This window comes from Barbatula barbatula (genome assembly GCF_947034865.1).
Source record: "Barbatula barbatula genome assembly, chromosome: 20".
NCBI classification, from domain to species: Eukaryota; Metazoa; Chordata; class Actinopteri; order Cypriniformes; family Nemacheilidae; genus Barbatula; species Barbatula barbatula.
The window spans coordinates 1082157-1109792 of NC_136783.1; the positions used below are offsets into that span (position 1 = coordinate 1082157).

Genomic DNA, 27636 nt, shown 5'->3' on the forward strand with positions numbered 1-27636 from the left:
TGTCATTTTTAATCTTCTTTAAGCGCAGAGGAGCAACTATGTCTAGTGTTTCCGAGAAAGTGGCATTAATATTTCCAATGGTAAAGTCAAGATCTTCAACGTAATTACTCATGTTAGAGATTTGAGACAGTTTAGAGTGTCTTTAAAAGCCATTCCTAAAGCATCTGTATCATTATCTACATGAATGTTAAAGTCACCAAAAACAAGGACTCTGTCTGCAGCCAGTACTAGTTCTGATAAGAACCCACCAAATTCTTTAATAAAATCTGTGTGGTGCCCTGGAGGCCTATATACAATAGCCAGAATAAATTTTAAAGATGTTTTGTCCTTAGTATTAGGTATTGATGCATCAAGTACCATGACTTCAAAAGAATTGTATTTAGGATTAGACTTCTGGGAAATGCTAAAAGAGTTACGGTAAAGTGCAGTAACACCTCCTCCTCTGCCTTTTAGGCGAGGCTCGTGTTTATAATAATAATCTTGGGGGACAGACTCATTTAAAGCAATATAATCATCTGGCTTTAGCCATGTTTCTGTGAGACAGAGCATGTCTATTTTATGATCTGTTATCATATCATTAACAAAAAGTGCTTTATTAGAGAGAGATCTAATATTTTGCAATCCGAGTCGTAACAGTTGATTATCTGTATTATGTTAATGTTTAGTTAGACAGTATTATCACATGTTGTGTATTTAGTGTGTTCTAGTGGGGTCAGCCTATTGCTGCTCAATGACCTGAGCACAGGAGGATCTGTTGACGAAGAGGCGTTCCCAGAACTTCGCCAGGCTACAGATGTATCCCAATCAATGGCATCTCTGGCTCAAGCTCACGGGCATGAAGGACCGGGCGTTCTCCCTTGATGCCTTCTGGTCTATATGGCAACGCTGTTTATACCATTGTCAGTAGATTTAGCCGTGCTTGATGTTTCTTCCCCGCCGTGCTCAGGCTTTGGGATTGCCCGCCACCTAAACCCGACCTGGCCACACCCAGACCTGTTCTGGTCCAGTTTACCTCAGGTGTGAGGTCCAGAAGGAGAGCGTGGTGAATCATGCTCCCTATAATAAAGATAGTGGAGCAAGGCAGAGTTTTTTTCAGGCCTCTTTGCATTATACATGCTACCTCTAGGAGATATAATAAAGCGACACAGAGTTAGCTTTCAATGTTATCCTGATACACAACTTTATATTTCCTCGAAGCCTCATGAAACACAGCAATTCCATCTAATAGTGGAATGCATAGTCGATATAAAAAGTGGATGAGTAGCAATTTTTTATTACTGAACTCGGACAAAACTGAAGTGTTACTTATCGGACCGAAAACCGGCATAGGTAACAAACAAGAATACTGCTTAACTATTGATGAATGTTCCATAAAACCCTCATCTTCAGCTAAGAATCTTGGCTTTATATTCGATAGTACTCTGTCATTTGAGAACCAGGTCGCCAACACCTGTAAGATTGCGTTTTTCCATCTTAAAAATATATCTAAACTACGTCATATGCTGTCACCATCAGATGCAGAGAAGCTTATACATGCCTTTATGACATCAAGACTAGATTACTGTAATGCACTATTAGGTGGTTGCCCTGCAGGCCTATTACAAAAACTCCAACTGGTCCAAAATGCGGCAGCTCGAGTTCTTACACGTACAAAAAAGTATGAGCATATTAGCCCGGTTCTGTCAACCTTGCACTGGTTACCTATAAAGCATCACATTAACTTTAAAATCTTGCTTATTACCTATAAAGCCTTGCATGGTTTAGCTCCTCACTACTTGAGAGAACTTCTAACGTTTTATAGTCCATCACGTGCACTACGCTCTCAGGTGTCCGGTCAGTTGGTAATACCTAGAATTTCAAAATCAAGTGCAGGCGGCAGATCCTTTTCCTATCTAGCGCCTAAACTTTGGAACAGTCTTCCCTGCACTGTCCGGGAGGCAGACACACTCTGTCAGATTAAATCTAGACTAAAGACGCATCTTTTTAATCTTGCATACACTACATTATCATAATATATATATTTCAAAGATCTAGGCTGCACTAGTTAGATCAACCGGAACCAGGGACACTTCCAATAACAACTGATGCATTTGTTGCATCAAAGAGTGCAGAACAGTACTCTACTCTCAGCCAGTCTTGTCTCATTGTTCCAAGGTTACCAGAGCGGGCAGGATGCAGTCCAAGGTTACCGGAGCGGGCAGATGACCAGACCTGACAAATGCTGTGATGATAGAGCTGGACAAATGACGTTTGTGACTCCATATGTAACAACCAAGAATACTGGTTTCCCTCTGAGGTTTTTTTCTCCTCCAATGGAGTTTTGGGTTCCTCGCCACCGTTTGCATACTGTTTTGCACTGTTTGCCTGGCCGGGGGGCTGCTAGAATTTTATAGTTTTATTTGATGAACACTGCATATAGGAATTTAGTCTGTCTGATATTTGACCTGTGTTTTGACTTGCATAACAATATTTGTTTTGCTTATAGTCAATATGTTTTCTTGTACAGCTGCTTTGTAACAATGAAAATTGAAAAAATGCTATATAAATAAAATTTACTTTACATTTGAAATGTATGCATTTGGCAAACGCTTTTATCCAAAGCGACTAATACTTGTTGGCTTTCTTTTTTGCTGAAAGACTTAACTGTTATTGCTCAAGTGTCTCTATATACATTTAACCCAAACTACATATTACTATCTTTTATTATTTAATCAATTTATTTTGATTTCGAAAGCAAAATGTTAGTGACTACAGAGGTTTTGACTTGGTTCAAACTGTCTCCTTGAGCCCTTATCAACATGTTCTGACATTTCATTAGCACAGTGTACGATGACTTTAATATTTGGGTAATTCCAGCATGATGGACGTGATATAAAAATGCTGAGAATGCATTTATGAATATATTGAACCATCTGTTTATATTTGACTAAACCTGTAAAATGTCTAAACATCAGAAAGATGTCAGCCTTTGAACACATTTTCTATTTAAATAAAGGGAAATAAACAATTCACAGAATTGACAATTTTCTCAAATCGCCAGTAGTTATTATTGAGCATTATTGAATAGTCGATTAAACTCGATCACAATCCGCAAATTTGATTCTGTCTGTGGTTTGTAGGTGATATTTGGGTTGGAAAAGCTACGTAAATGTTTCCTGCCACTGAGAGATCTAATATGAACAGAATCAGGTCAAAAGCGTAGGATCTATTGGATATACCAGACATTTTACTGCCACACGCTAATGTTTACTATTATTTTCAACCGTAATTTAATCAAAGATGATATTTTGTAAATCAAATACAGGAGCATTATAACATTACACACACATACATCATGGAAGTTTTTGTTTCTTATCCTTTGACTGTGGATATTTGTTTGTCAATTAACATAGTTGTTTTACCGGTTTATGTAAATCCATCTGATGCCCAGCTATAAACAAAATCATATTTGCGCAGTTTTTTAAAATTTGTTATAAATAGTCATCTATATTATTTATCATTAACATCATATATTAAATATATTGTGTGTGTATAGGCAATTATTTGCCTTTAACTGGCAATAAAATGGTATTAACCATTATAGAAAGTCCGTAACGATCAAAATCTGGAAAACAAGGCCAGGTAAGTAAAAAAAGAACCACCCTAAGATGTCCAAACATGAATCAATTCATCAGTGACACATCAGAGGAATGAGAGATCTGACAAAATAAAGAAACAGTGTATTTAATGAAACATGGAAAACTTCAGAATTACAGCATACAGCAAGAACCTCAAAAATACTTTCATTAAAAATTAATCAAAATAAAAAAAGTACAAAAAGGATCAACTCCATTTTCATACGTTTCCAAATCGCTCTGCACGTTTTCTCTTCTTCGCCTGAAACAGAAGTAATGGAGAAAGGCAGACAGGATGAGTGAAACACATCAGCAGCAATTTCATATTCATTAGTGTATGTTGTGTCAACTGCCCACTTCATTTAACTGTATGATGACACTGTAGTTTGTGTTTGGGGTAGTCTCTAATACATGTGACAAAAAACATGGAATTTAAACAGTTTAATTTTAACACCTTCAGCATACAGCCGTTGCCAATAGGACTTCTCTACAAATCCTAGGCAATTTTATCAACAATGGAAATGACTGGCTGTTTTTCATCATTATTCGTTCAAACTTTATTGCATGTTGTATAATTTTATATGGATAGTATTTTCTCCACATAATTTATTTTTAAGCATGCAGACATTTCACATATTTCACTCAAGTGACTGCTGCTCAAGCCATCATAATGATATCAAAAATCAACATTTCAGAGCGGAACTACATTTGTAGATTTTGATTTAAAGTGACATTGTGGATTAACATCACCTGTCCTAATTGGTAATGCGAACTTAAACAATGGGTCATTTTAGGGGTATAAGGGTACATGTATTTGTTGCCAATTATAACATAACTGTGCTGTCCTTGCTTAAGAACTCAGTCAGAAGTGAAAGGGAGTGAACGGGGCTCTCAGATTTTGTGTTGCTGTTCATTTGCAGTCTCTTAGTTATAGACCCATTTGATAATCATCCCCGCTTCAATTTGAGGAATGAACCCAGTGCTACAATTGGTTTTGCATAGTTTACGGTGACAAATCATATCGGCGTACTTTTTCAAAATGTTTCCTCGCTACGCAACATGCGTACAGGTTGGCAGGTCTGTTAATCGTGATGCAATCATTCTCACCGCATTTTGTACTCGAATAGAAAATGGGCATATATCTCTTTGAATGGATGTCTTGTCACATCCACGAATGCACTTGTTTCTACACATGACGGCAAAATGTTGCGATTATATTAATCACATGGCCTGATCGGATTAAGCGTGCAGCACTAGTGTTCAAACAGAAAATGTTTATTCTTTTGGTACCTCTACATCTGCTCCAGCAGCCGCCGTCATAATGCCAAACCTTTCCTTCCTTTTCTTCAGCTTTTCATCATCCTCAAACTGTGAAATCACAAAGAATGCAAATAAAAAGCACATACTAGAAGGGATGTGTGCATGACAGTGACCTACAGACTCCCATGACAAACAAACAGATCAAATGCAGAAATTACTTTCCTTTTATGCAGAATTTATGACCTCGCTATGGCAACATGTTTAATACATCAAAAGACGCAGATCAAAATTGGTCACCATACAATAAATTTAACCAGCAATAAAAGTAAAACAGCAGGTGAAGAATGTGACAAAGCAATTGTACCTTTTTAGAAACAGACGAGACATTCATGCCAAAACGTTCTGCTCTCTTCTTTAAGGCCTCAACATCCACCTGGCAGAGTATCATGGTAAACAGCAATTTAACTCCAAAGACGAAAAGCAAAACTGGCAACCAATATACTTACATTCACTTTTGGAATGGCTGAAGTTCCTAAAAACACAAACAAACAATCAGTGCCATAATCAGACTTCAAGTCATAGTACGGCTGGGCGATAAAACAATCATACACATAAACGGTCTTTATTTGTAAATAAAAATTCTCACACTAAGAAAATAAGTTCTTCTGTTTGCAATCTGCAAACAAATGGCTGCTAGTTTGGATATTACATTATTTTTACAGAGAGATCATTAATCACGATACAGTGTTCATTTTACAACTGCAGTTAACTTGCGGTCTGTGTTTGGCTAGTGTCTCATTATATAACCACTTAAATATTTCCTGTAGTTTGGTCACATTTGAAGAAACCATACGGTACAAGCTCAACCACTAGATGTCAGTCTAACTTCAAAATACTGGAAAGACAGGTTTAGCCAAGTTAGGCTACTCTGTTTCTTTTGTGTTGTGCCGTTGAAACTTTCAAGCTATTTCACTCTTTGTCGCTTCATCTGACATACAAGTACTCTTTCGAGTCCATTTAGCTGTAAACTGCACACAAGACTATGCTAAAAACAGTTCACAAACAAAGTTGCTAATGTTACAAGTGAGGTTACAAGTGGATCAGCCATAGCATTAGCTTTTAAAGTGACCTAATAAACCTATTGCTGTCTCTGTTATAATAAGTCTATTTAGATCCAAAACACTTCAGTGATACAGTTCACATTGGAAAAACACCCTGGTCAAATTGAAACCTCACTTTCAACTGATCTTAATAAAGGCTATATGAAACACTATTATTATTATTGATGATCCATGTTTCAGCTGTACTGCCCAGCCCTAAGCCATGGTGATTTCATCATGTGTGACCACAGGATCCATATTTCATCTCTGGCTAACATCATCAACCAGTAAAAACGTGGATAAACTGATTACATGCCAACTCACCTTTGGAAGATTCAGGGACTGGCAAACCAAACCTAACAACATACAATAGAAAAAAAAAGCATGAAATACAACAATTAAGACACGACCGTGTCCAAACATCCAAAGATTTTAAGGCCAATTTGCAACCCATCGATCGGAAGGGGCGTGGCCAGAGTCGAGGCTGGTCGCAACTGACATTTTGGCTGAGAAATCCCCACATGTGCTGTCATTATGATCGTTTTACTGCTTCCTGTAGCGTCAGAGCCTCCCTGATTCTGAATCAGTTTCACATGTACGACTCTCGATCGAGCTGCCTCTGACAGGACAGCCACAACAGCCAATTAGAGCAAGCAACGGTCAACCCAGATGTGCCTTTACAGCTAAAGCATTGCAGGCACAATTCATTTGTGTGTCGTTTTATTGTTTATCTCATTCCAGCATATATTCATGGTGAGAAGTAAATCTTTACACAAATCTATCCACCCACAAATTGGTGGGGACAATTTGGAATCCTTAATCAACATAACATTGGTTTCTCTGGTTTTCCTCTCTCAGCCCAAAGTCATGGCAGCCACACACAATAACATGAAAGTGGAGAAACATCAATTTGTACAACTAAAGACCTATTCGGACAGTTATTGTTTCTCATAGGGACGCAAGATATCTTCACCATTCGCAGCGAGAAAATTGGTGATTTTTTTTGCCGTCTGAATGTAAAGTGTCTTGTGTTTTTCTCCTACCACCCACATTAAAATCCCCAGCTGAACTACCTAGTGTTTTGACAAAAACTAAGATTGTGTGGTAATAACATTGCCATCTGAATCTCGGAGTTTATAATGGATGATAAATTCAAAATACATTATGTGAATCTGTTTTGACCTCTTAAAAGCAACGAAGTGCTGCATTTCAATAGGTTCAGGGACTCGGAAGCAATAAAAATACCATCAATGTTTTGGTTAAGATATATATATATATATGTGCAAATAGCAGCATAAACATCACATCACGCACCTGCGGTACATCTGTGAACCGAGAGAAACAAAGCGCATCATTATGAGTAACAACCACCGCCCCAATAGGGTTTAAGACAACAAAACAATTGTTTATAAAACATCCTACAGTGTTTAATACTGTGCCTATATAATGTCAAACGTCCTTCACATTTCTTTTCAAGTCATGTTTGATCACACTAAAATCATCACTCGAAAACCGTTCTACATGGCAATGGTCTCAGGATCTGGTCAAACCATCTGATGCATGCGTGCAGATGATAAGAATGTTAAAGATCGGTTAAAAGGTCCTAATGTCCCATGGATTTAAAATCTGTTAACACCGGAAAATCTCCTAATATGTGGCAAGCCTAAACTAGATGGGGTCAGTTGTGGCCTGCTGGTTAGAGAGTTGGGCTTGTGATCAGAAGGTTTGAATCTCAGTGTCAGCAGGTCATGACTGAAGTGCCCTTGAGCAAGACACCTTACCCCTGATTGCTCTGCAGTAATGTGACAATGTAAAAAACTACTTGTAAGTCGCTTTGGATAAAAGCGTCTGCCAAATGAATAAATGTAAATGTAAAAAAACCTGAAAAAATGGCAAACCTTGCAGCACGGGCAGCCCTCTTGCTGTCTGAACTGGGCTCAAGACTGAAGCGCTCGGCTCTCTTCTGAAGCATCTGTGGTAAACATCCAAAATGTTATAAAAGTATTCAACCCTTGATGTTATTTTTGCCATGCACTAAATAGGTTTTCATGCTTGGTGGATTAAAACAATGTAAATACAACATCACCTCTTTTACTGGAGCCGGAGGGCTTATCTTCACCATTTTCTTCTCAGTTTCCCTGAAATCACAATAAACACAAATGCATAAGAAACCGCCGGACCTGTTGCATCCTCTTACAGAAGGAATAGCCTCAGAATTTGTCACTCCATATTTTAAAATAGTCTGTTTCATATTTGCGCTTTAAAAAACTTGTGTTTTATCATCGATGCCAGGGGTTCTCCAACTAGGGATGCGTCTCTGGGGTCAGCCAAATGATTTCTGCAGTGCGGAAAATGCAAACGGAACCACATGATTTGTTGCAGCATGATTTCTCCCTCTCCATACTCTCGAAACATATACTCTTGGTGGCTATTGCATGAATTCCCTAGAAGGAGTATTTAACAATTCATGCCCTTTTTGCAAAATCTCACTTCCTGTTGGGCGGCGTTTATGGATATAGTGCGACAAGTGTAGTGGGTTAAAGAGAACTATACGTGTACAAAGACATGTATGAATGATCAGTGCACAATGTTTATGCCACTAATAATCCTGATGTATGAAGTATTTGATTTAATGAATGGTTTGCAACGGTTCCCCATTCTGTGATCAGCACTGCTAAACTGAACTTACTTGTCAGGTTCAGTAAACTCTTCCTTTTCATCTTCTGCTGCTGCTTCCTCTTCTTTAGCGAAGGACTCCTTAAATATTAACATAAGAAATATGAACAAAACATTGTCTGTGTTATCAAATCTTTAACAAGAAACTGTTTTACTTTTCAATAGGAATTCAAATGAACCAACCTTAGAATTTTAGAAGAGAACATTCAAGATAACTCACCTCTCCAAACTCTCCGAGAACTTCCTCTTCATTTACTTCTTCTAAAATGTGAAAAACCGGTTATGTTCTAAACAAACATGTTATAATGCAAAAACGAAGAAAAAAAATCTAGTCTGTGAAATAGACACTTCAAAATTAGGATATAGTATCACACCAGAGCACATAAGTGGGTCATTTCAGGAACCAAGTTCAGAACAAGTAATAGCTGGTGGTGGTCCCTTTATTTCTGGGTTAAACCCTGCTTTGGAGCCAATTCATTTATCCAAAAAGGCATTCCTAGACTAAAATTCTGTCTGGTTCCTGCGGTGTGAAAGCTCCTAATGCAACCAGGAAAATGGCCAAGGGGAAAGCCGGCAGCTCTTTTTACTTGTTTGTTTCCTGAACTTTGTTCCTGAAATGATCATCCGATGGGGAAGCAGTTTACAGGCAGCAGTGTAAGAGGAATGATTGCTTTCATGAAGAATAAGAATTGCTAAAATAGGAGAATAGAGAATGGGAAAGTGATGTCAGCAAAGCAATGCATTCTGGGACTTTAGGACACCGACACTGCAGTAGAGATGGGGAAATAGTGGAGGAAGATGTTTTAGGGACCGGTTACACAGGACACTTAAAGCTAGTCCCAGACTAAAATGAACATGTGACCTGTCTTGATTGAATACATTACTGGTGTGCATCACTTCTGGTCAAGTTATATTCTTGGGAGGCACTTTTATAAAAGCGACAAAAATCTTATTTCAACTAGGCATAGTCCTGGCCTGAGCTAGCTGTGTCTGTGAAACCTGGCCTAGTAGAATGCTTTCTGTGACATGAACTGCCATTTCTGCTAGGGATGGGCGATATATTATCGTTTGCGATATACCGTAGAAAAATTCTCATCGCGATAATAACGATAAGTCTAGTTGATGATGTAGTTTTGTGCGCGACTGACTCACTGTTCAAGTGCGGAGTGAAAACAAGCATAGTGGAGGGCGGACGTGAGGTTGAGGAGGAGCTTGTTAAGCGAAGAGCTACCTCTACAATTTGGAACTGGTCTGATTATAGAAAATCAGATGCGGAGCAAACTACTGTAATATGCAAGGTTTGCAGAAGAATTGTGGTTACAAAGAGTGGAAACCCGTCCACTTTGTTCCACCATCTAAAACACAAACCAGAGTACGAAGAAGGTTTGAAGCTACGTAATGCAACAACTAATACAATTCCCACCCAGATGAGAATTGCCAGCGCATTTGCTAATTGCGTCTCTTGTGATAAGCAAAGTAAACGATGGAACGAATTGACGTTTGTAATACAATCCATAAAAGGAAGGAGACGGAACCCGGTGAACATAAAAGGACTTTTATTTAATAAAAGCAACGTAAAAAACGGGTGACTGCCGGCAACACACACACAAACCATAACAAAAATATCCTCTGTGATGCGAGACCGGTGCGTGAACAGCAGACGCTCGTCATCACTCACACCGGTCTCGCATCCCGGCTCTCCTCCCGCCTACCTCACTACATCGTCAAATTTATTTTATTGGTTTGATTTTTAATATATCATCTTGTGTTTTGCACTATTTTGTAAACTATCTGAAGACACTGTTCTTTTTGATAACAGTTTGTTTTACAAATAGTTGTCCACTTTTTGCCTTTTGTTTCAGTATAGTCATATATTGAATCAGTTGCTCGTGTATATCAGCCAATATATCGGCTTCCAACGTAAAAATGATCAGTTTTCGGCCAAAATTTTCCTGTCGATGCATCCCTGAAGACAATGGTTTAAAAAAACCTTTAAACTTAAAACTTGTCTACATTATTACACATTCATAATATTTGATGCGCTCGAATAAATTTGGGAAAATACAGCAGTTGTGTCCTCTGGTGATTCAGTGTTTCCCATACGCTGATTTATTCCTGGCGGACTGCCACACTATCAACACCGGCTGCCACAAATAGAGGGTTCACGATTCCCCTTTACATCTTTCTTTTACTATTGAAAACAGTTCAAACACGATGCAGTTGTGTAGCTCAGCGCCTCAATCTCTCATGTTGAGTGTAGCTCAGCCCTCGACGCCAAGGGCCACTCTCCTACAGAAATGTGGCAATGTTCTTGCCTTTCCACATAAACGTCAACAGTCACTGACGTTATTGACAGAAAAGCCGGCTGATCGGGTTTATCATGACTTAATGAAACGTTGTTTCCCACACACCCTTTCTCCATGTGCTGGGTGTTGTGCGAGCTCTCTTGCCCTCTACCAGTGAGTTTGGTGTGGTGTGCCACGTGTACTTTAGTTGTGACTCTATAGAACATTGTATTCTCACATATTTCTGAATTTACACTAAATTGTCTGCACTATAAGCAATCTACAAATAAAAATCAGAGCAGCTTTCATCATACAGCAACAAATTAATGAGCAACAGCAGTAAAGGCTTCGCTGCATGAGACAAACAAGTAATAAAGCCAAAATCACAACATATAGCTAGGGATGGGTATCTTAAGGTTTTAACCGTATTAATACTTTTATCGATCCGGTACTTTAACTGTACTCTTATCGGTACTTTTTGTTGTGTTTTTTTATGAACGATAAAACTAAAGCTGGAGTTGTTCTCAATATTTCAAACATTCTTTACTGACCTAACATATCTTATTTCATCACTACAAATTCATTTTTAGGTAAGATCTGCGTTATAATTTCTTAAGCATATTTTATTATTATTCATCCATTTTAAATGCAGTACTGTGAAAGCATTTTTAATGTTTAAGATTTATTTAGGCTACTGCTGATTTATATTAGCTAGGCAGTCGAAAACTTAGCATTTTTCTGTCTGCACATAATGCACATTAGAAAGATGTTTTGCCAGATTATTTGTGTTTCCGCTCTTACAGGCAAAAATCTTGTTGCACTTGTTGCAACGAGCATCGTCTGCATCCACTCGAGTGAAATGTAACCAGACTTTAGACCGTTTGATTCTCTCCGCCATCATCACTCTATTAAGCGCGAGCTTTCATGTTATGTGCTTGGACGCTCTGGTGTTGTGTGCGCACAAGCTCTGTGTTGTGTGGGACAGACGGACATTTCGCGTGCTAGTGCATCTAGTGATCTAGTGCACTACATAGGAGAAAAGGGGCCATATTCAGACACAGCGAAGGACGCATCCATCCAAGGTCATTCTACATAGGCTTCCTCTCAAGAACACACGTCAGTTTTTTGCGTTCTTGAGAAACGGCCACAGTGATTTGTATTTGTTCTCGTCATTGTACGGCTCTCGCCAAATCCTTGGTGATGACTTACATGAGCTTTAGAGAATCGATATTGACTCGACCGCATTTATAAAAACGATTCATACATTTTTCTTACCAGCCCTTATTTGGCGGCATTAAACGAAACGTGATTGGTTGCTTTACCTGTCAGTCTGTGGCCTCTTGGGCGGGCCTTGGCCAAAGAAAGCGGAGAGAGTTCCAGACCTTTATTATGAAGGACCACGCGAGACTAGCTTAGCGTTAAGGTTTCGAAAGACTCGAAACAATAAGGCTGTAGTGAGGAGATCATTGTACAAGAAGCTCTATAAACGTTTAACAGCTTTGTTTACGTCCCCATGCAATGAAAGTCGATGATAACAAGCAAAGCATTAAGATCGAATGGGACTCGAGATTCTATTAAACAATAAAAGGCCACTGCCTGTAGTAAACAAACACAAAGCACTAGTACATACCTTGCTCATCCAGGTAAGCCTGCAGCCGCGCTATTAGATCCGCTTTATTTCCTTTGACTTCCAGTCCCCGGGCTACACACTCCTGCTTCAGCTCCGCCAACTGAACGACATTACACAACCGTCATAAACCACGAGAACTGTTCAGCAGTGCTCGCAATATATCAGGACGTAGTACCGAAGCAAACCGTCCGTCCACGCGGTTTTATAAAACACAGCAGCTGGATTTAATACCGAAACATGTTGCCGAAAGGAACTGCTCACAAAAGTTTCACACGTGACAAGTTAAATCTAGTAATATGACATCATCATCATTTCCCTTCACGCAGCTAAAGACAAACCACTGTTTCAAACAGCGGCAAACAAAAACACTTAATTTTACTCAGATTATTACCTTCAGTTTCTGCAGCTCGACGAATTCAGCCATTTTCTTTTGAGACGTGTGTGTGTTTAATGCGCTTCCTTCCGGTTTAAGAGTCTCCGCGCGTCAATTACGCTGCAGCGACACCGATCGGTCAGGAGCAGAAACTGTAAACTAATTCTATTTCATGTTGCGACGCATTATTATTTCACAACTTTATTCAATGCCATAAGAACAAGGGCCATCACCTTAAGAAGGTATTGCAACTTTACATTATTGCAGTATGCTTAATATGAATCATATATCCACCGTTTGTGGTCTACCAGTCCTGGGCAGTTAACAATTATGTGTTGATTTACAACTAAATAAAGATTTATTTCTTATATATGTCTCATATTTAATAACAAAATTGGGTGAGCACAGTGCAATAGAGGGTATGCACGTGTCATCACTTTACCACGTGAGCGCTTCACCTTGAGGGGCAAACTTCAGCAAAATGACTGTTTACAATAAGAAAACACAATTGTGCGCCACATTTCAGTGTCCAGGAACACCTGATTCCTATGTAAGTCACGGGGAAGCCGTAAGGATCACCGTCGAGTGCAGCTGCTTGTTATTTCAGCAAATAAATGCATGTTTTAGTGCCGGTTTCTTTGTTCTTCAGTCGCTATTAGATTATTAATGATAATTTTAAATCTAACTTTGTTTTTTATTTTGCCTTGTTGTGCAGCACTGTCGAGCTTGTGCGGAGGCAGCAGTTTTTGCCAGAGGGGAACTGGAATCCCCTGGTTAGGCCTGGTTTCCCTCTGAGGTTTTTTTTTTCTCCTCCAATGGAGTTTTGGGTTCCTCGCCACCGTTTGCATACTGTTTTGCACTGTTTGCCTGGCCGGGGGGGCTGCTAGAATTTGATAGTCTTATTTAATTAACACTGCATATAGGAATTTATAGTGTTTCTGATATTTGACCTGTGTTTTGACTTCCATAACCTTTTATGTTTTACTTATAGTCAATGTTTTCTTGTACAGCTGCTTTGTAACAATGAAAATTGTAAAAAGCGCTATATAAATAAAGCTGACTTGACTTGACTTGATTTTGCTGGGTGTTTCACCACTCAGGGGAACTTGTCCTGGCGCTCAAGGGGGGCATGACCCGGCGTGTTTTTCTGATTCGTCTATTAGCGAAAGTAAAACCAATTTTATCTTTAAATAACTTTGAAAGAATAATTCATGCATTTTTAACATCAAGGTTAGATTATTGTAATTCACTGTATTACAGGGTTAGCCAGTCAGATTTATCCGGGTTAGATGGTAGGCCTACAAAATGCGGCAGTGATCACTCGCGTGAACGAGCATTGATTTCTCTCTGATTTCTAAACCGGTTGGCGACTGAAAATCGGGACCAAAATCATGTTGCGTGAATTCCGCATAAGTCGCTAAATGGCTTGGCTCCTTTTACGTTTCTACTGACAGAATATTGCCATGTTGCAATCAGAGATTGTTACGTGTTCCAAAATCAAAAACTAGGGGTGACCTGCCTTCTCACGAGCTGCTCCCAGTTATGGCATGAACTACCCACTGGTTTCAGATTTGCCTCATCCATATCTGTTTTTAAAACTTCCTCTTTAAACTGGCATTTGGTAATTATTTTGTATATTGTTCTTATGTTTATATTTGTTTTTAAATTGTCTGTGAGAGTTGGAATGTTTATTTACTAGATAAAAGCAACATATCAACAGCAACATATCAAATCATGTTAAAACGGTACACAAACATGTCATATATTGTGTAATATTTAAAATGTTAAATATTTAAATGATTTTCTACAGACGCTTAACTTTATATAACAGTATTTAAAGCATTTCATACAGTATATCGCAAATGATTAAAGACAGATACTATCATTAAAGAAGTATACATTTGAACAAAAACACTTCAAGAGATCCCAGGCAGCAACAAAATAGCAGTTTTTCTTTAACAAATGTAATTTTACTCTGTTTATTAAAGGAGTCATCATGTCATGGAATTTTCTTATTCCTTAATCAAGTTGAGTTTTAAATACTTCAGACAAATGCAACACACAGAGAGTATGAGTTACTTTGCAAAGTAATTTTATTGACATTCAGTCTGCATCAAAAGAAATGTGCAGAGAGAAGGTCCTTCGCACTTACAGGGCTTTTATATGATCCAAACATGACACCCCTTCTCCTCCCCTCCCTTGAGCAAGAACGTATCTTTGGTAACAAAAATGTGTCGCCATCTCTTATCTTCACCAGAACCTCTTGGTCTTTGCTCAAGGGCAAAGGAGCTGAGTGGTCTGCCACATAGCAGAACATTTCTAAGGAATTTAAGAACAACAAGATAGACAGTCTTGAATAGATTTTAACAGAGATTAGCGTGAAGAAACCCACGTCATGAAAATTTCCACCACAATCAGATGAAAACCCTGTGTTTACGTGCTATTATCGGGTCCCCGGTGCATCTAGCTAACCAGAAAACGTGAAAAATAAGAGCCCAGTAAGTTTGTTTTGGTGAAGCTTTCCCTGCAAGCATGTGAGAAATGGAGCCGTTCAGATTTCGCTCCTGTTGTGACATAAAAAGATTATCTTATTATCATGTTTCCCTTTACTGCGAGCGGGCACGGTGATCCTGGGATTGGTACCCAGTGCGCCAATTCTGTTTGGAGACAGAACCCCCTGGGTGCTGTCTCCCAGAACAGACCAAGAGCTGCTCAGAGCTTCTGAGGCTCCGTGTGCGGTCCAGACCGAGGCGCAGCTGAGGAAGAAAGGCACTCTTAGGGGCTCACCAGGGCCGTACCAAGGCCCTGTAGGACCACATTAGGGTCCCAAGAGGGTACGAGGTGGATAAACCGTTCTCGCGCTCCTGAGGAACCTGGTGACCAGGTTGTGCTGACAGGGATACTTACCTGCGGGTCAGCACTGATCCGATCAGGCAACTCCGCGGGTTCTCCTCCCGGGGAGAACACCAGGACAAAATGGCGCCACTCATAAGCGTATACCCGCCTAGAGGCGGGACTCTAGCCTGTAAGACAGTCTCCCGGACCGCTAACGGCAAGCCCTCGTCCAGGGGCCAGGCATGGAGGTTCCAGAGGCCTGCGTTGGGGTACCACAACGTGCCCTTCCCCTGCAACAGAAGGTCCTTCGTCAGGGGAATGGGCCAGGGGGAGGCCGTCGTCAGATCTACCAGATCCGAGAGCCAGGTCTGGTTGGGCCAGTCTGGCGCCACTGATCAGAACCTGATGCCCCTCTTCCCTTCCAGGACCTGTGCAAGGAGGCTCACTGGGGGGGAAGGTGTACTTCCGCTTGTCCCGCGGCCAGCTGTGTGCTAGGGCATCCGTGCCGAGGGGACCCTCGGTCAGGGAATACCAGAGCGGGTAATGGGTGGAGTCCGGGGAGGCAACAGGTCCACCTGTTACTTTTACTGTTTTAGGGGGAAAAGCTCTGTATATATCTCAGTATTTGCAGTTTTGCACTTTGTTGTAGACCTAATCAATACAAGTTGAATGTGTTGAAATAATAAAGGAAACAAAAAGAATAATGTACCTTATTTTATTTCATATATTATGTACCTTAGTATATAGTATATTTTAAATTCCTTTAGCTGATATAAATTTGTCCGTCCGGCCCTCACAAAGTTTGGAATTTCCTAGTTTGACCCCCCTGCAAATGTATTTGAATAGCCCTGCACTACATCATACACACAATCAAGCCTTACCACGACCATAAGGATTGTAATCCGTCAGTGATTGTCTAAATCATTGTTAAATAGGTGTTTTAGAGCAACACATGCACATGACCAATAGGTATCACAGTGGAGACAGGTGTCAGAATGTTTAGAAGCCTCAACACGATATGGCACATTTGATCCAATTGTTTCAGTGTTTCAGGAAGCTTCGCCCCGCCTACAATTAGCCACACCCAGACCTTAAAGCATCACCTGACCTGCAGAGGACGCACATCTCAAAAAGAACAAAGACTGACACAATTAGGCTTTAATTAAGGCAAATAAATGGCTCCTACAGATAAGGAAAAATTCTAAAACTGGCAGCCTCTCATCTCTGTGTTGAGTAAATGGACAGCTTAGTAAAGACTCTAGGGAAATTTGTTTAAAACTTCAGTTTAGCTTAATGCATAATGGGTCAACCCATCCGAAATTCTCTTAAAAACAAGCTGCCTTCTCAAGAGACACCAGCTTTAACCTCATGATGTAATAATGTAATCTAGTGTTTATTCAACTTTACACAGTAATTTAAATGCAAGCTATATAACGTCCTTGTGTCATTGTTTCTTCCCTAAAAATAACACAAGGTCACAAAAAAGTAATTGTTAGATTATTAGATTAACAACCAGTGTGTTTTTCTCTTGCTCCAAAATGTGCTCGTAAATACTTAAGTAAATTAGCAAGATGTAAACATGTTTAGACATTTTTAGCAACAGAAATTCAATTCAATAAAATGTTATTTATATAGAGCTTTTCACAATGTGCATTGTTCAATGAGCAGCCTTACAGGAGAAAATAAGAAAAACAGAAAAACACAGAAGAGGTATAAACATGGCACATGGGGTTAATAGAAGAAGCAAGATCATTCTAATAAATAATAAAAAATATTAGCAGACCAACACGGCCCTGTGGCGAGGAACCCAAACTCTGATGATAAATAAATGCAGATAAGAACCTCGGGAGAAACCAGACTCAGCCGGGAGGGCCAAGTCTCCTCTGACATGTCACAGCTGCACTCGGTGACTTTGATTAATTGTTACTGAGTAAATGTTTATGGAAAACAGGGAGAGCTTATTAGATGTGATTTAGGCAAGGCAAGGGATGTTTATTTATATAGCACATCTCATACACAATGGTAATTCAAAGTGCTTTACATAGAAGAAATTTAAATATCCATTTGACAGAACAGTGAACAAATAAGAAAAACATTTTAACCAGTTAAGAATAAAAAGTAAAATAAAATACAGTTTAGAATATAAAATATATAAAATAAAGCACAGCACAAACAGTTGGACGGTCAGAGGCAAAGTGCACATTATTTAATGCAAAGTTAAACAGATGTGTTTTGAGTCTGGATTTGAATGTGACTACTGTGGGAGCACATCTGATCTCTTCTGGAAGCTGGTTCCAGCTGCGGCTCGCATAATAGATAAATGCAGACTCTCCTTGCTTAGAGAGAACCCTTGGTATTTCTAGCTGATGTGATCCTAATGACCTGAGTGTTCTTTTGGGTCTGTATTCAATGAGCATATCTGCAATGTATTGAGGTCCTAGGCCATTGAACGATTTATATACCAGTAATAAAACTTAAAAATCTATCCTATATGTAACTGGTAGCCAGTGTAAGGACCTGAGGACTGGTGTGATATGATCATATTTTCTGGTTCTGCTCAGAATCCTTGCTGCAGCGTTCTGTATGAGCTGCATCTGTCTTATGGTCTTTTTGGGGAGGCCAGTAAGGAGTCCATTACAATAATCCACCCTGCTGGTGATGAAAGCATGCACTAGTTTCTCTAAGTCTTGACTGGAAACAAAGCATCTAATTCTTGCAATATTTTTCAGATGATAGAATGCTGATTTAGTTATTGCTTTGACATGACTACTGAAGCTAAGGTCTGACTCTAGAGACACACCGAGATTCCTGAATAGATTTTTTGTTGTTTGACCTTTAGAGTGAAGGTACGCGTTCACCTTAAGAACTTCATCTTTATTTCCAAACGCAATGACTTCAGTTTTGTCTTTGTTTAACTGAAGAAAGTTTTGGCTCATCCAACTATTTATTTCATCAATGCATTTGAGCAGGGAGTCAATGGGGCTGCAATTATTAGGCGATAGGGCTAAGTATATCTGTGTGTCGTCTGCATAGCTGTGGTAAGCAATTTGGTTATTTCTCGTTATTTGGTTCATTGGGAGCATGTACAGGTTGAATAGGAGAGGCGCACGAATTGAGCCTTGGGGGACTCCGCATGTCATGGATGTCCACTCAGACTTATGGTCACCTATACTCACATAATAACCTCTTGCTTCTAGGTATGACCTGAACCATTTTAGGACTATCCCAGAAAGCCCCACCCAGTTTTACAGCCTGTCTATAAGTATGTTGTGATCGACCGTGTCAAATGCAGCACTGAGGTCAAGTAGGACCAGCACGGATAATTTGCCTGAATCAGTATTTAAGCGAATATCGTTTATTATCTTAATGAGCCACTGTCTCTGTGCTGTGATGCGGGCGGAACCGAGATTGAAAAGTATCCGTTTGAGCTTAAGAATTTGTTCAGCTGGTTGAAGACAACTTTTTCAATGATTTTGCCTATGAAGGGAAGATTTGAGATCGGTCTATAGTTGTTTAATATGGTCTTATCCAGATTGCTCTTTTTCAGGAGGGGTTTGACAACAGCAGTTTTCAGGGAGTTTGGGAAACTTCCAGAGAGAAGTGAAGCATTTACCACTGCTAGGAGATCTGCTTCTAAACAGTTTAACACACTTTTGAATAAGGATGTGGGAAGTGCGTCAGTGATTTAGGTAAATTTAGGTAAATTTCATTTGTTGAAACTGTTAAAGTCAGATTCTTTCTTATTTTGTGACCGTTATCAGACAACAGAGGAATGTTATGAGCAGGGAAATGGCATAATGTTACTAAGTGCAGCCTAGTCCGTCTTTCATAGCGATAATTTTATATTTATTCAAAGCTTGTGCACTGCAGTGTTCCCATTCACTTAAATGAATGTCGATGACCTGCTGCTGATGCTTTCGTTTTTTATTCCCAAAAGTCTTTTCTCCTGAATATGACAGAAATGGCCAAACATAAGAGATCTGCCAGAGGCTGTTTGACATAATGTTTTATCGTTCATCAGCTGGAAAAAAACGTTCTGAAATGATCCCAACAATATTGTTTTCTGTCTCTTTATCGTTATAGTTATGATGTAAACCCTGCTATTCTCCTGAATTCTTTTTATAGTTATCGTTGTCATTATGTGAATGGCCCTTAATCCTATTAGCTGTCATGGCAACTAATAGACTAAACACAGATGTTGACATCTGTGTTTAGTCCATTCCCAGTGATGGGAAGTCACATTATAGAGAACACATTTTCCATCATAATCAGCACAACGTCAGTTTGTGAAGATCAAGTCTAAATGTAGATTTTCTACCATTATTCCAAACAGGACATATTTTAACAGGGACGAATCGCCATAGAGAACACACAGTATTTTGAAAGAGCAGTCAAATAAAGAAAGCCAAGGTTCATTTCAATATCATTGCTATGTTGATAAGAATTATTTCACCAAAACAATTGACTTTCCATATAAAATATGAATAAAAATGAATGAGTCAATGGGGGACAATTTTTGGGTGAACTATTCCTTTAATGTCTGTGTCCCTTGCTTACTTCCTTTAATGTATGCCCACAGATGGATACAGATTGTATAGATATGTTTGTGGACAGTGATTTGTTTCACACTTTGAGTGTGAGGTGTTAGTGTGTTGAAGTTCTATTAAAAAGGCGAAATGTCATGTTTCCTGTACAAAATCCAAATGCAGACAGCAGACTTTGAAAACAATTGTAAAATAGGTTGATACAGCATCAGAAAAAACACAGATACAGTTTACTGAGGCGAAACGTCACATAAAGCTTTTAGTAAACAGAGTAAATGTGCGGTTGGCTTTCATCCACTGGTGAGCACTAAAAGCGAGGCTGCGTCTGAAGAGTAACGCATGAGTTCACATGTGTTCTGTTGGACACAAGCCTACTGTGCGTGTCATAATGTAGTCTCAGTACATGTCTCAGTAGTGGCTGCCAAAAAACACTTTAGCATTTTATGAACACACTAAACCCTTGAATTCTGTAAACATTTTCTGTCTAACAGAATCACTACAAACCAAGCAAGTTGTCATGGACAAAAATTGTCAAATACACCGGACGCGGCGTGACACACAGCTTGTTCCAATAGGATTGTCGGGCTCAAACAGTGTGGACAAAATGTTAAAATATAATGGGTATAAATGCGTTCTATTGTCTTACTTACTCTCTTGTACTTACTTACTAATTTACTGCTAAAAGCGTACATACTGCATGTTATTTAAGTTTGTATTTGCCTTGCACATACAGTAAGTTTACCTGCTGCATTGTTAAGTTTAGTGGCTTGGGTTAAGTGCGTATTAGTCACATCTGTCATTAGTAAACTATTTAAAAGAATGTTTGTGCCTCTGCTATTAAGAGTAACTGTGTTAATGTGCCTTCATGGGCTCCTGTGGGATTCATAATAAAGCCATTACCAAATCCCCAGCAACACAGACTGGACTCGTCCACTCATCCACCCTATAAACCTTCATCACTCATGTCTGTCTCTTGGGTTATACACTGATGTCTATATAAAAAAAACCTCACAATGGCTATTTGAAAGGTTGTGCAAGAGACACAGCAGCAGAAATTTCTCTTGTCAATACACTGGTTTCTGACTGTTTGTAAGTAATGGATTCAGGTGTGTGGTTCACGCTACTGGGTGTGTTGCTGGTGATGACTGATATGAGCCATTCCATCCCAAAAGAAGCACTTCTAGAGAAGAGCAAACACATTCTGGAATCACATGAGGACTCAGACGACAACATAGTAGAAAGTCGGGGGCAAGTGGTAAGAAACTTCTTGCTTTTTGTTTATTGGTATTTCTTTGAAAAATGTTGTAAAAGAAGAAGAAATGCCCAGTGTTATTGTTGGCTTTTTTGTAGAGCTGACAAGAAGTTTCACTACGATTGAGACCAATACTAGGTTCTGAAGCCAATGGTGTGCTTGTGTTTCCACATGAGTTGATATTTCGGTTGAATGGATGTTTTAAAAGCTATTTTTAATGGGGTTTTGTTTGAGTGTATCAACTGATATAGCACCTTTTTCAACCCCGAAAGACTATAAAATCTGTGTAACAGGTCACCGAAGAACACATGGAACATTTATTGGAGGATCGTCTTCTGTTAGATGTGTTGCAAGCTTTACTGCACGGTTCCCAGAGATACCAACGCAACCCTGCAGTGCTCCACCAGCCTCAACGGTGTGTATACAAACCAACAGCATAGAGGAAAGGCTCAAGTTAGCTTCCAAGTAACCAAAAACATTAAGCAACATGCCATTGCTGGACCAGTAGAGGCCAATTTCTTTGATGTCCAGTATACAGAGGAGACAGCAGACAGTAATGCACTGCTTATTCAGATTATTTACACAGATTATATGAAAAGATTGATAAATGAAACAAAATGACATTTGATTTTGTTAAATCAATGTTATTATTCCTTTTGTGGTCAGGTTTGGTCGTGGTGCTCGGAGTGGTCTGTCAGCAGAGACAGAGTGGATACAGTCTCGGGACTGGGAGACAGTTCCTGGTCAGATCTGGAGCATGGCTGTGCCGCAAAGATTTGGCAAAAAATAGCACCAACCTCCCTCAAACATTTAATAATAAAGTACACCAAGGAGAGTTAGGTCTTTCCATTCATATTTTGTCTACATTCCAGCAGAATCAATCAGCTCCTCTTCCCATGTTATCAACTGTGCCAAACATAACTCTTTGGCGTTCATCTTTAATAATTTCTATATGAGTGTTTGGACAAATCTTTGTGATGTTGTGTTATGATTTATTTGTCTATTACACCTCATGTGAACTTCATGTGTTGTGTGTTCTATTCTCCCAATATAAACTGATATTAATCTCTGCTTTATTAAGAGACTGATTTGTAAAACAATAAATTGTCAAACAGTGTCGGTAGCTTAGTAGGTTTCTTTAAGATGATTATGTGTGTCAAATAAAAACAAACACTACTGGTCAGATGTTCACTGTCACTTGACTGAAATTTAATTTTTCACATTTAAAAAACCTTTTGATCTTGCATGTTGAAATATCTGAAATTAGACAACTGTAGACAAAGAGACAAAAAACTGTACTGTCATGTCATCTTTCACAATTAAAGAAATAGTACTCCCCAAAGTAACAATCCTCTCATTTCTCATTCATCTCAACCTCATGGCATCCCAGATGTATATTAATTCCTTTCCTCAGTCAAACACAAAATATTTTAATTACTAAAATATCCATCACTTTATATACATACACTCATTTCACAATCAAAATTTTTCATGCACAACCATTTCTAGGGTTTACCAAGAATGGTGTGAAAAGGGAAAAACATCCAGTATGTGGCAGTCCTGTGGGTGAAAATGCTTTGTTGATGCTAGAGGTCAGAGGAGAATGGTCCGACTGATTCAAGCTGATAGAAGAGCAACTTTGACTGAAATATTCACTCGTTACAACCGAGTTATGCAGCAAAGCATTTGTGAAGCTACAACATGCACAACCTTGAGGCGGATGGGCTACAACAGCAGAAGACCCCACCGGGTACCACTCATCTCCACTACAAATAGGAAAAAGAGGCTTCAATTTGCACGAGCTCACCAAAATGGGACAGTTGAAGACTGGAAAAATGTTGCCTGGTGTCTGATGAGTCTCGATTTCTGTTGAGACATTCAGATGGTAGAGTCAGAATTTGGCATAAACAGAATGAGAACATGGATCCATCATGCCTTGTTACCACTGTGCAGGCTGGTGGTGGTGTAATGGTGTGGGGGACGTTTTCTTGGCACACTTTAATCCCCTTAGTGCCAATTGGGCATAGTTTAAATGCCACGGCAAGATGCTATCCTATCAATATGGGCCAACCTTTCTAAAGAATGCTTTCAGCACCTTGTTGAATCAATGCCACGTAGAATTAAGGCAGTTCTGAAGGCGAAAGGGGGTCAAACACAGTATTAGTATTGTGTTCCTAATAATCCTTAAGGTGAGTGTATGTAACTTACAATAATAAATGTGAAACAATACAGATGTATGTTTGGTCCATGTACCTTATGGTAATAACATTTTCGTTGTACAAACGTAATTAAAAAATCAAAATAGGACCCTTTTTATATACTAATAATTCAGAACCAAGCGGTGGAAAAACGAGACAATATTGTGTTTTGTCTGTCATATACAGAAAAGAAAATCCATTGAAAACGAAAACAGAAAAATTCCTCACTTTGCAATTTTTAAGTAAAATATGAATGCTTATGGCTCCGAAAATGTTGTGTACGTAGCTTATCTCTGCCTTGAGCCACTATTATATAAGTTGTTAAAGTTGAACCATGTTAAAGTTTATAAAACTTCCTTTATAAAGTTTTTTTCGCGTGCTACAGTCGAAACTGTGCAATGTATTAATTTAATGTTAATGTTAAGACATTTGAATCATAGAACAGCCCTTTCCCCATGGAAATGCATAGCGTAAATACACTTTTTCCATTCACCAGAGCAATTCAATTCAACTTTATTTATATAGCGCTTTTCACAATTTGCGTTGTTCCAAAGCAGCTTTACAGGGAAAAAAAATAAAACATAAAAACCCAAGAAAAGGTAAAACACGCTACATGGTGTTTTATATAATAAATTCAATTATTCTAGTAAATAATATCTAATGTCAGCATCTCCTGGTGGTTTATTTAGCATACTTTGCATTAAGTGAATGCTTGGCTGAAAAGATGTGTCTTTGTCATGAACTGTGCTCTGAGACTTGAGGGTGAGATCCAGATGCAGCTTTATTAGAAGGGTAATCCAAAGGCGTAATCCAGATAATGGGCAAGGGTCATACACATGCAGGCAGTCCAAACAAAGGAACAAAGGAAACAACAAACAAACAAAACAGGCAGGGACCAGAGGCAAAAGCGTAAACGGGAAGCAAGGCAAGAAATCCAAAAACCAAAAACCATAAACCAGGGAAACGCTCAGAAATGCAGTATAAAACAAAACAAGACTTCGCAGTGAGTGAATAAGTGCACATGGTATATATAGAGTGAATGTGAATGATATGCAGGTGTGTGTGAAATCAGTGCTGATGAGTCCGGGTAGTGAGTTATGGGAAATGTAGTCTGTGAGTGAATGATAAGTTTGATGTGGAGTGCCCTCTGGTGGTTTTCAAGGGCACTCCAGCTGGTGACCGTTACATAGCCCCCCCTTAAGGAGCGGATTCCAGACGCTCCTAACACTGTCCAGGAGGGAGGAGGAGCGGAGGCGGACCCGGGGGCGGGATGGAGGTCCAGGACCGTGGAGCGGAAGAGAACCCGGAGACTGAGGCTGAGCAGGTGACCAGGGCGGAGCAGGCTGTGCAGGCGGCCGGGGCGGAGCAGGCTGTGCAGGCGGCCAGGGCGGAGCAGGCGGCCAGGTTGGAGGAGGCGGAGCAGGCGGCCAGGCCGGAGGAGGCTGTGCAGGCGGCCAGGCCGGAGCAGGCTGTGCAGGAGGCCAGGCCGGAGCAGGCTGTGCAGGAGGCCAGGCCGGAGCAGGTTGTGCAGGAGGCCAGGGCGGAGCAGGCTGTGCAGGAGGCCGGGGCTGAGACGTCCCTTCAAGGAGACCAGGCCGACTTGTCGGTTCAGGGGTATAACGCGGGTCCGACGGTTCAGGAACCGGCACAGGCGTGGATTCGGCCATCTTGTCCCAAGACACAGGCGTGGATTCGGCCGTCTTGTCCCAAGACACAGGCGTGGAGAAGGCCATCTTGGGATGAGGCTCAGATATGGCAGACGTGACGTGAACAGTCTCTGTCTCCGGCTGGGCAGACGGGGCTTGACTTGATTCTGGAAGATCGACTCGGGTTTGACTTGACTCTGGAAGATCGACTCGGACTGGAGTTGACTCTGGCAGATCGACTCGGACTGGAGTTGACTCTGGCAGATCGACTCGGACTGGAGTTGACTCTGGCAGATCGACTCGGACTGGAGTTGACTCTGGCAGATCGACTATTGCTGCCCTTTCATGCAGGGGCTCTGGGTTGGCGACCATCTCGTGCAGTGTTTCTGGGCTGGCAGCCATCTCGTGCAGTGGCGCTGGGCTGGCGGCCATCTCGTGCAGTGGCTCTGGGCTGGCGGCCATCTCGTGCAGTGGCGCAGAGCTGGCGGCCATCTCGTGCAGTGGCGCAGGGCTGGGGGATGCTGTGAGATTGTGGAACCCCTCATCCACAAAGCCCACAGTAAAGGACGAGCCGCTTAGCCGAAGGGCGAGGTCAATATATTGACATAAAGACCATTGAGGAGTGTTATCAGGCATAAGGTACTCCAACATGTCCTCAAGCCCATAACAGAACATGTCCTTTAATACCGCCTCCTTCTCGTCCACCCCATGGCAGAGCTCACAAAACTCCATAACATAATCCTCTATCGGGCGGTTACCTTGGCTGAGGCGGAAGAGACGGATGACAGGGTCCATGGTATGTGTTGCTGCTGGATCTTGGGTGGCGAAGTCTTCTGTCATGAGCTGCTCTGAGACTTGAGGGTGAGATCCAGATGCAGCTTTATTAGAAGGGTAATCCAAAGGCGTAATCCAGATAACGGGCAAGGGTCATACACATGCAGGCAGTCCAAACAAAGGAACAAAGAAAACAACAAACAAACAAAACAGGCAGGGACCAGAGGCAAAAGCGTAAACGCGAAGCAAGGCAAGAAATCCAAAAACCAAAAACCATAAACCAGGGAAACGCTCAGAAATGCAGTATAAAACAAAACAAGACTTCGCAGTGAGTGAATAAGTGCTCATGGTATATATAGAGTGAATGTGAAGGATATGCAGGTGTGTGTGAAATCAGTGCTGATGAGTCCGGGTAGTGAGTTATGGGAAATGTAGTCTGTGAGTGAATGATAAGTTTGATGTGGAGTGCCCTCTGGTGGTTTTCAAAGGCACTCCAGCTGGTGACCGTTACAGTCTTTAATCTAGATTTAAATTGGGCGAGTGTGTCTGATCCTGGAATAATATCAGGAAGGTTATTCCAGAGTTTAGGTGTTACGTATGAGAAAGCTCTACCCCCTTTGGTGGATTTAGTTATTCTAGGTATTATCAAAGTCCTGAGTTTTGAGAGCGTGATGGGTTGTAGTGTGATAGAAGCTCTGTTAGGTAGATAGGGGCTAAACCCTTTAAGGCTTTATAAGTGATTAAAAGAACTTTAAAGTCAATACGATACTTAATGTGTAGCCAGTGAAGGGTTGATAAAATTGGGGTTATGTGATCGTATTTTCTGGACCTGGTTAGAACTCTGGCAGCTGCGTTCTGAACTAACTGTAGTTTGTTTATTGATGATGCAGGACAACCACTAAGGAGCGCATTACAGTAGTCAAGTCTTGAGGTCATAAATGCATGAATAAGCTTCTCCGCGTCAGCAACACATAGAATATTTCGTAACTTGGCAACATTTCTTAGGTGGAAAAAAGGCTGTTTTTGTGACATTTGAGATGTGATTTCACAATGACAGGTTGCTGTCTAATATAACGCCTCAATCTTTTACTGTATTTGTTGGAGTAACAGTACATCCTTCAACTTGCAGTTTATAATCAGAAATATTCGGTTTGCGTGTGTTTGGTCAGATAAGTAATATTAGAATTCAAAAGAAGGAAATTACAGGTCATCCAATGTTTTATATCTTCAATGCACTCTGCCAATTTGGATAGCTGGGAGGAATCATCTGGTCTTGATGAGATATATAGCTGAGTATCATCTGCATAGCAATGGAAGCTAATTCCATGTTTTTCAATAATGTTTCAGAGGGGCAGCATGTATATGGAGAACAGCACGGGTCCCAGAACCGATCCCTGAGGAAATCCATATTTACTTGCGTTAGATTTGATGATTCCCCATTTAAATGGA

General features: G+C 40.2%; 2 protein-coding genes across 2 annotated transcripts; one reads left to right on the top strand and one right to left on the bottom strand.

Moving 5' to 3' along the window:
- Window positions 1-3707: 3707 nt before the first annotated feature.
- sarnp (SAP domain containing ribonucleoprotein) lies at window positions 3708-13013 on the bottom strand. Its single transcript, XM_079482678.1, has 11 exons — window positions 12957-13013; window positions 12566-12665; window positions 8871-8911; window positions 8664-8731; window positions 8061-8112; window positions 7873-7946; window positions 6299-6330; window positions 5381-5406; window positions 5239-5307; window positions 4905-4982; window positions 3708-3876 (listed from the first exon to the last, which is right to left on the bottom strand). The coding sequence occupies exons 1-11, from the start codon at window positions 12987-12989 to the stop codon at window positions 3835-3837; spliced, it is 615 nt and encodes a 204-aa protein (XP_079338804.1). The 5' UTR covers window positions 12990-13013; the 3' UTR covers window positions 3708-3834.
- Window positions 13014-21413: 8400 nt separating this feature from the next.
- npffl (neuropeptide FF-amide peptide precursor like) lies at window positions 21414-22359 on the top strand (the record flags this gene model as incomplete). The annotated part of the gene is made up of 3 exons (XM_079483741.1): window positions 21414-21572; window positions 21863-21984; window positions 22236-22359. 3 exons carry the CDS (start codon window positions 21414-21416, stop codon window positions 22357-22359), a joined length of 405 nt encoding a protein of 134 aa, XP_079339867.1.
- Window positions 22360-27636: the final 5277 nt, after the last annotated feature.

Coding starts and splice junctions, on each gene's coding strand:
- sarnp (XM_079482678.1), bottom strand. CDS start 12,989: ATGGCTGAATTCGTCGAGCTGCAGAAACTGAAG. Junction 8,912..12,565: donor GGCTTACCTGGATGAGCAAG/GTATGTACTAGT, acceptor TTCACATTTTAG/AAGAAGTAAATGAAGAGGAA. Junction 8,732..8,870: donor TTCTCGGAGAGTTTGGAGAG/GTGAGTTATCTT, acceptor TTAATATTTAAG/GAGTCCTTCGCTAAAGAAGA.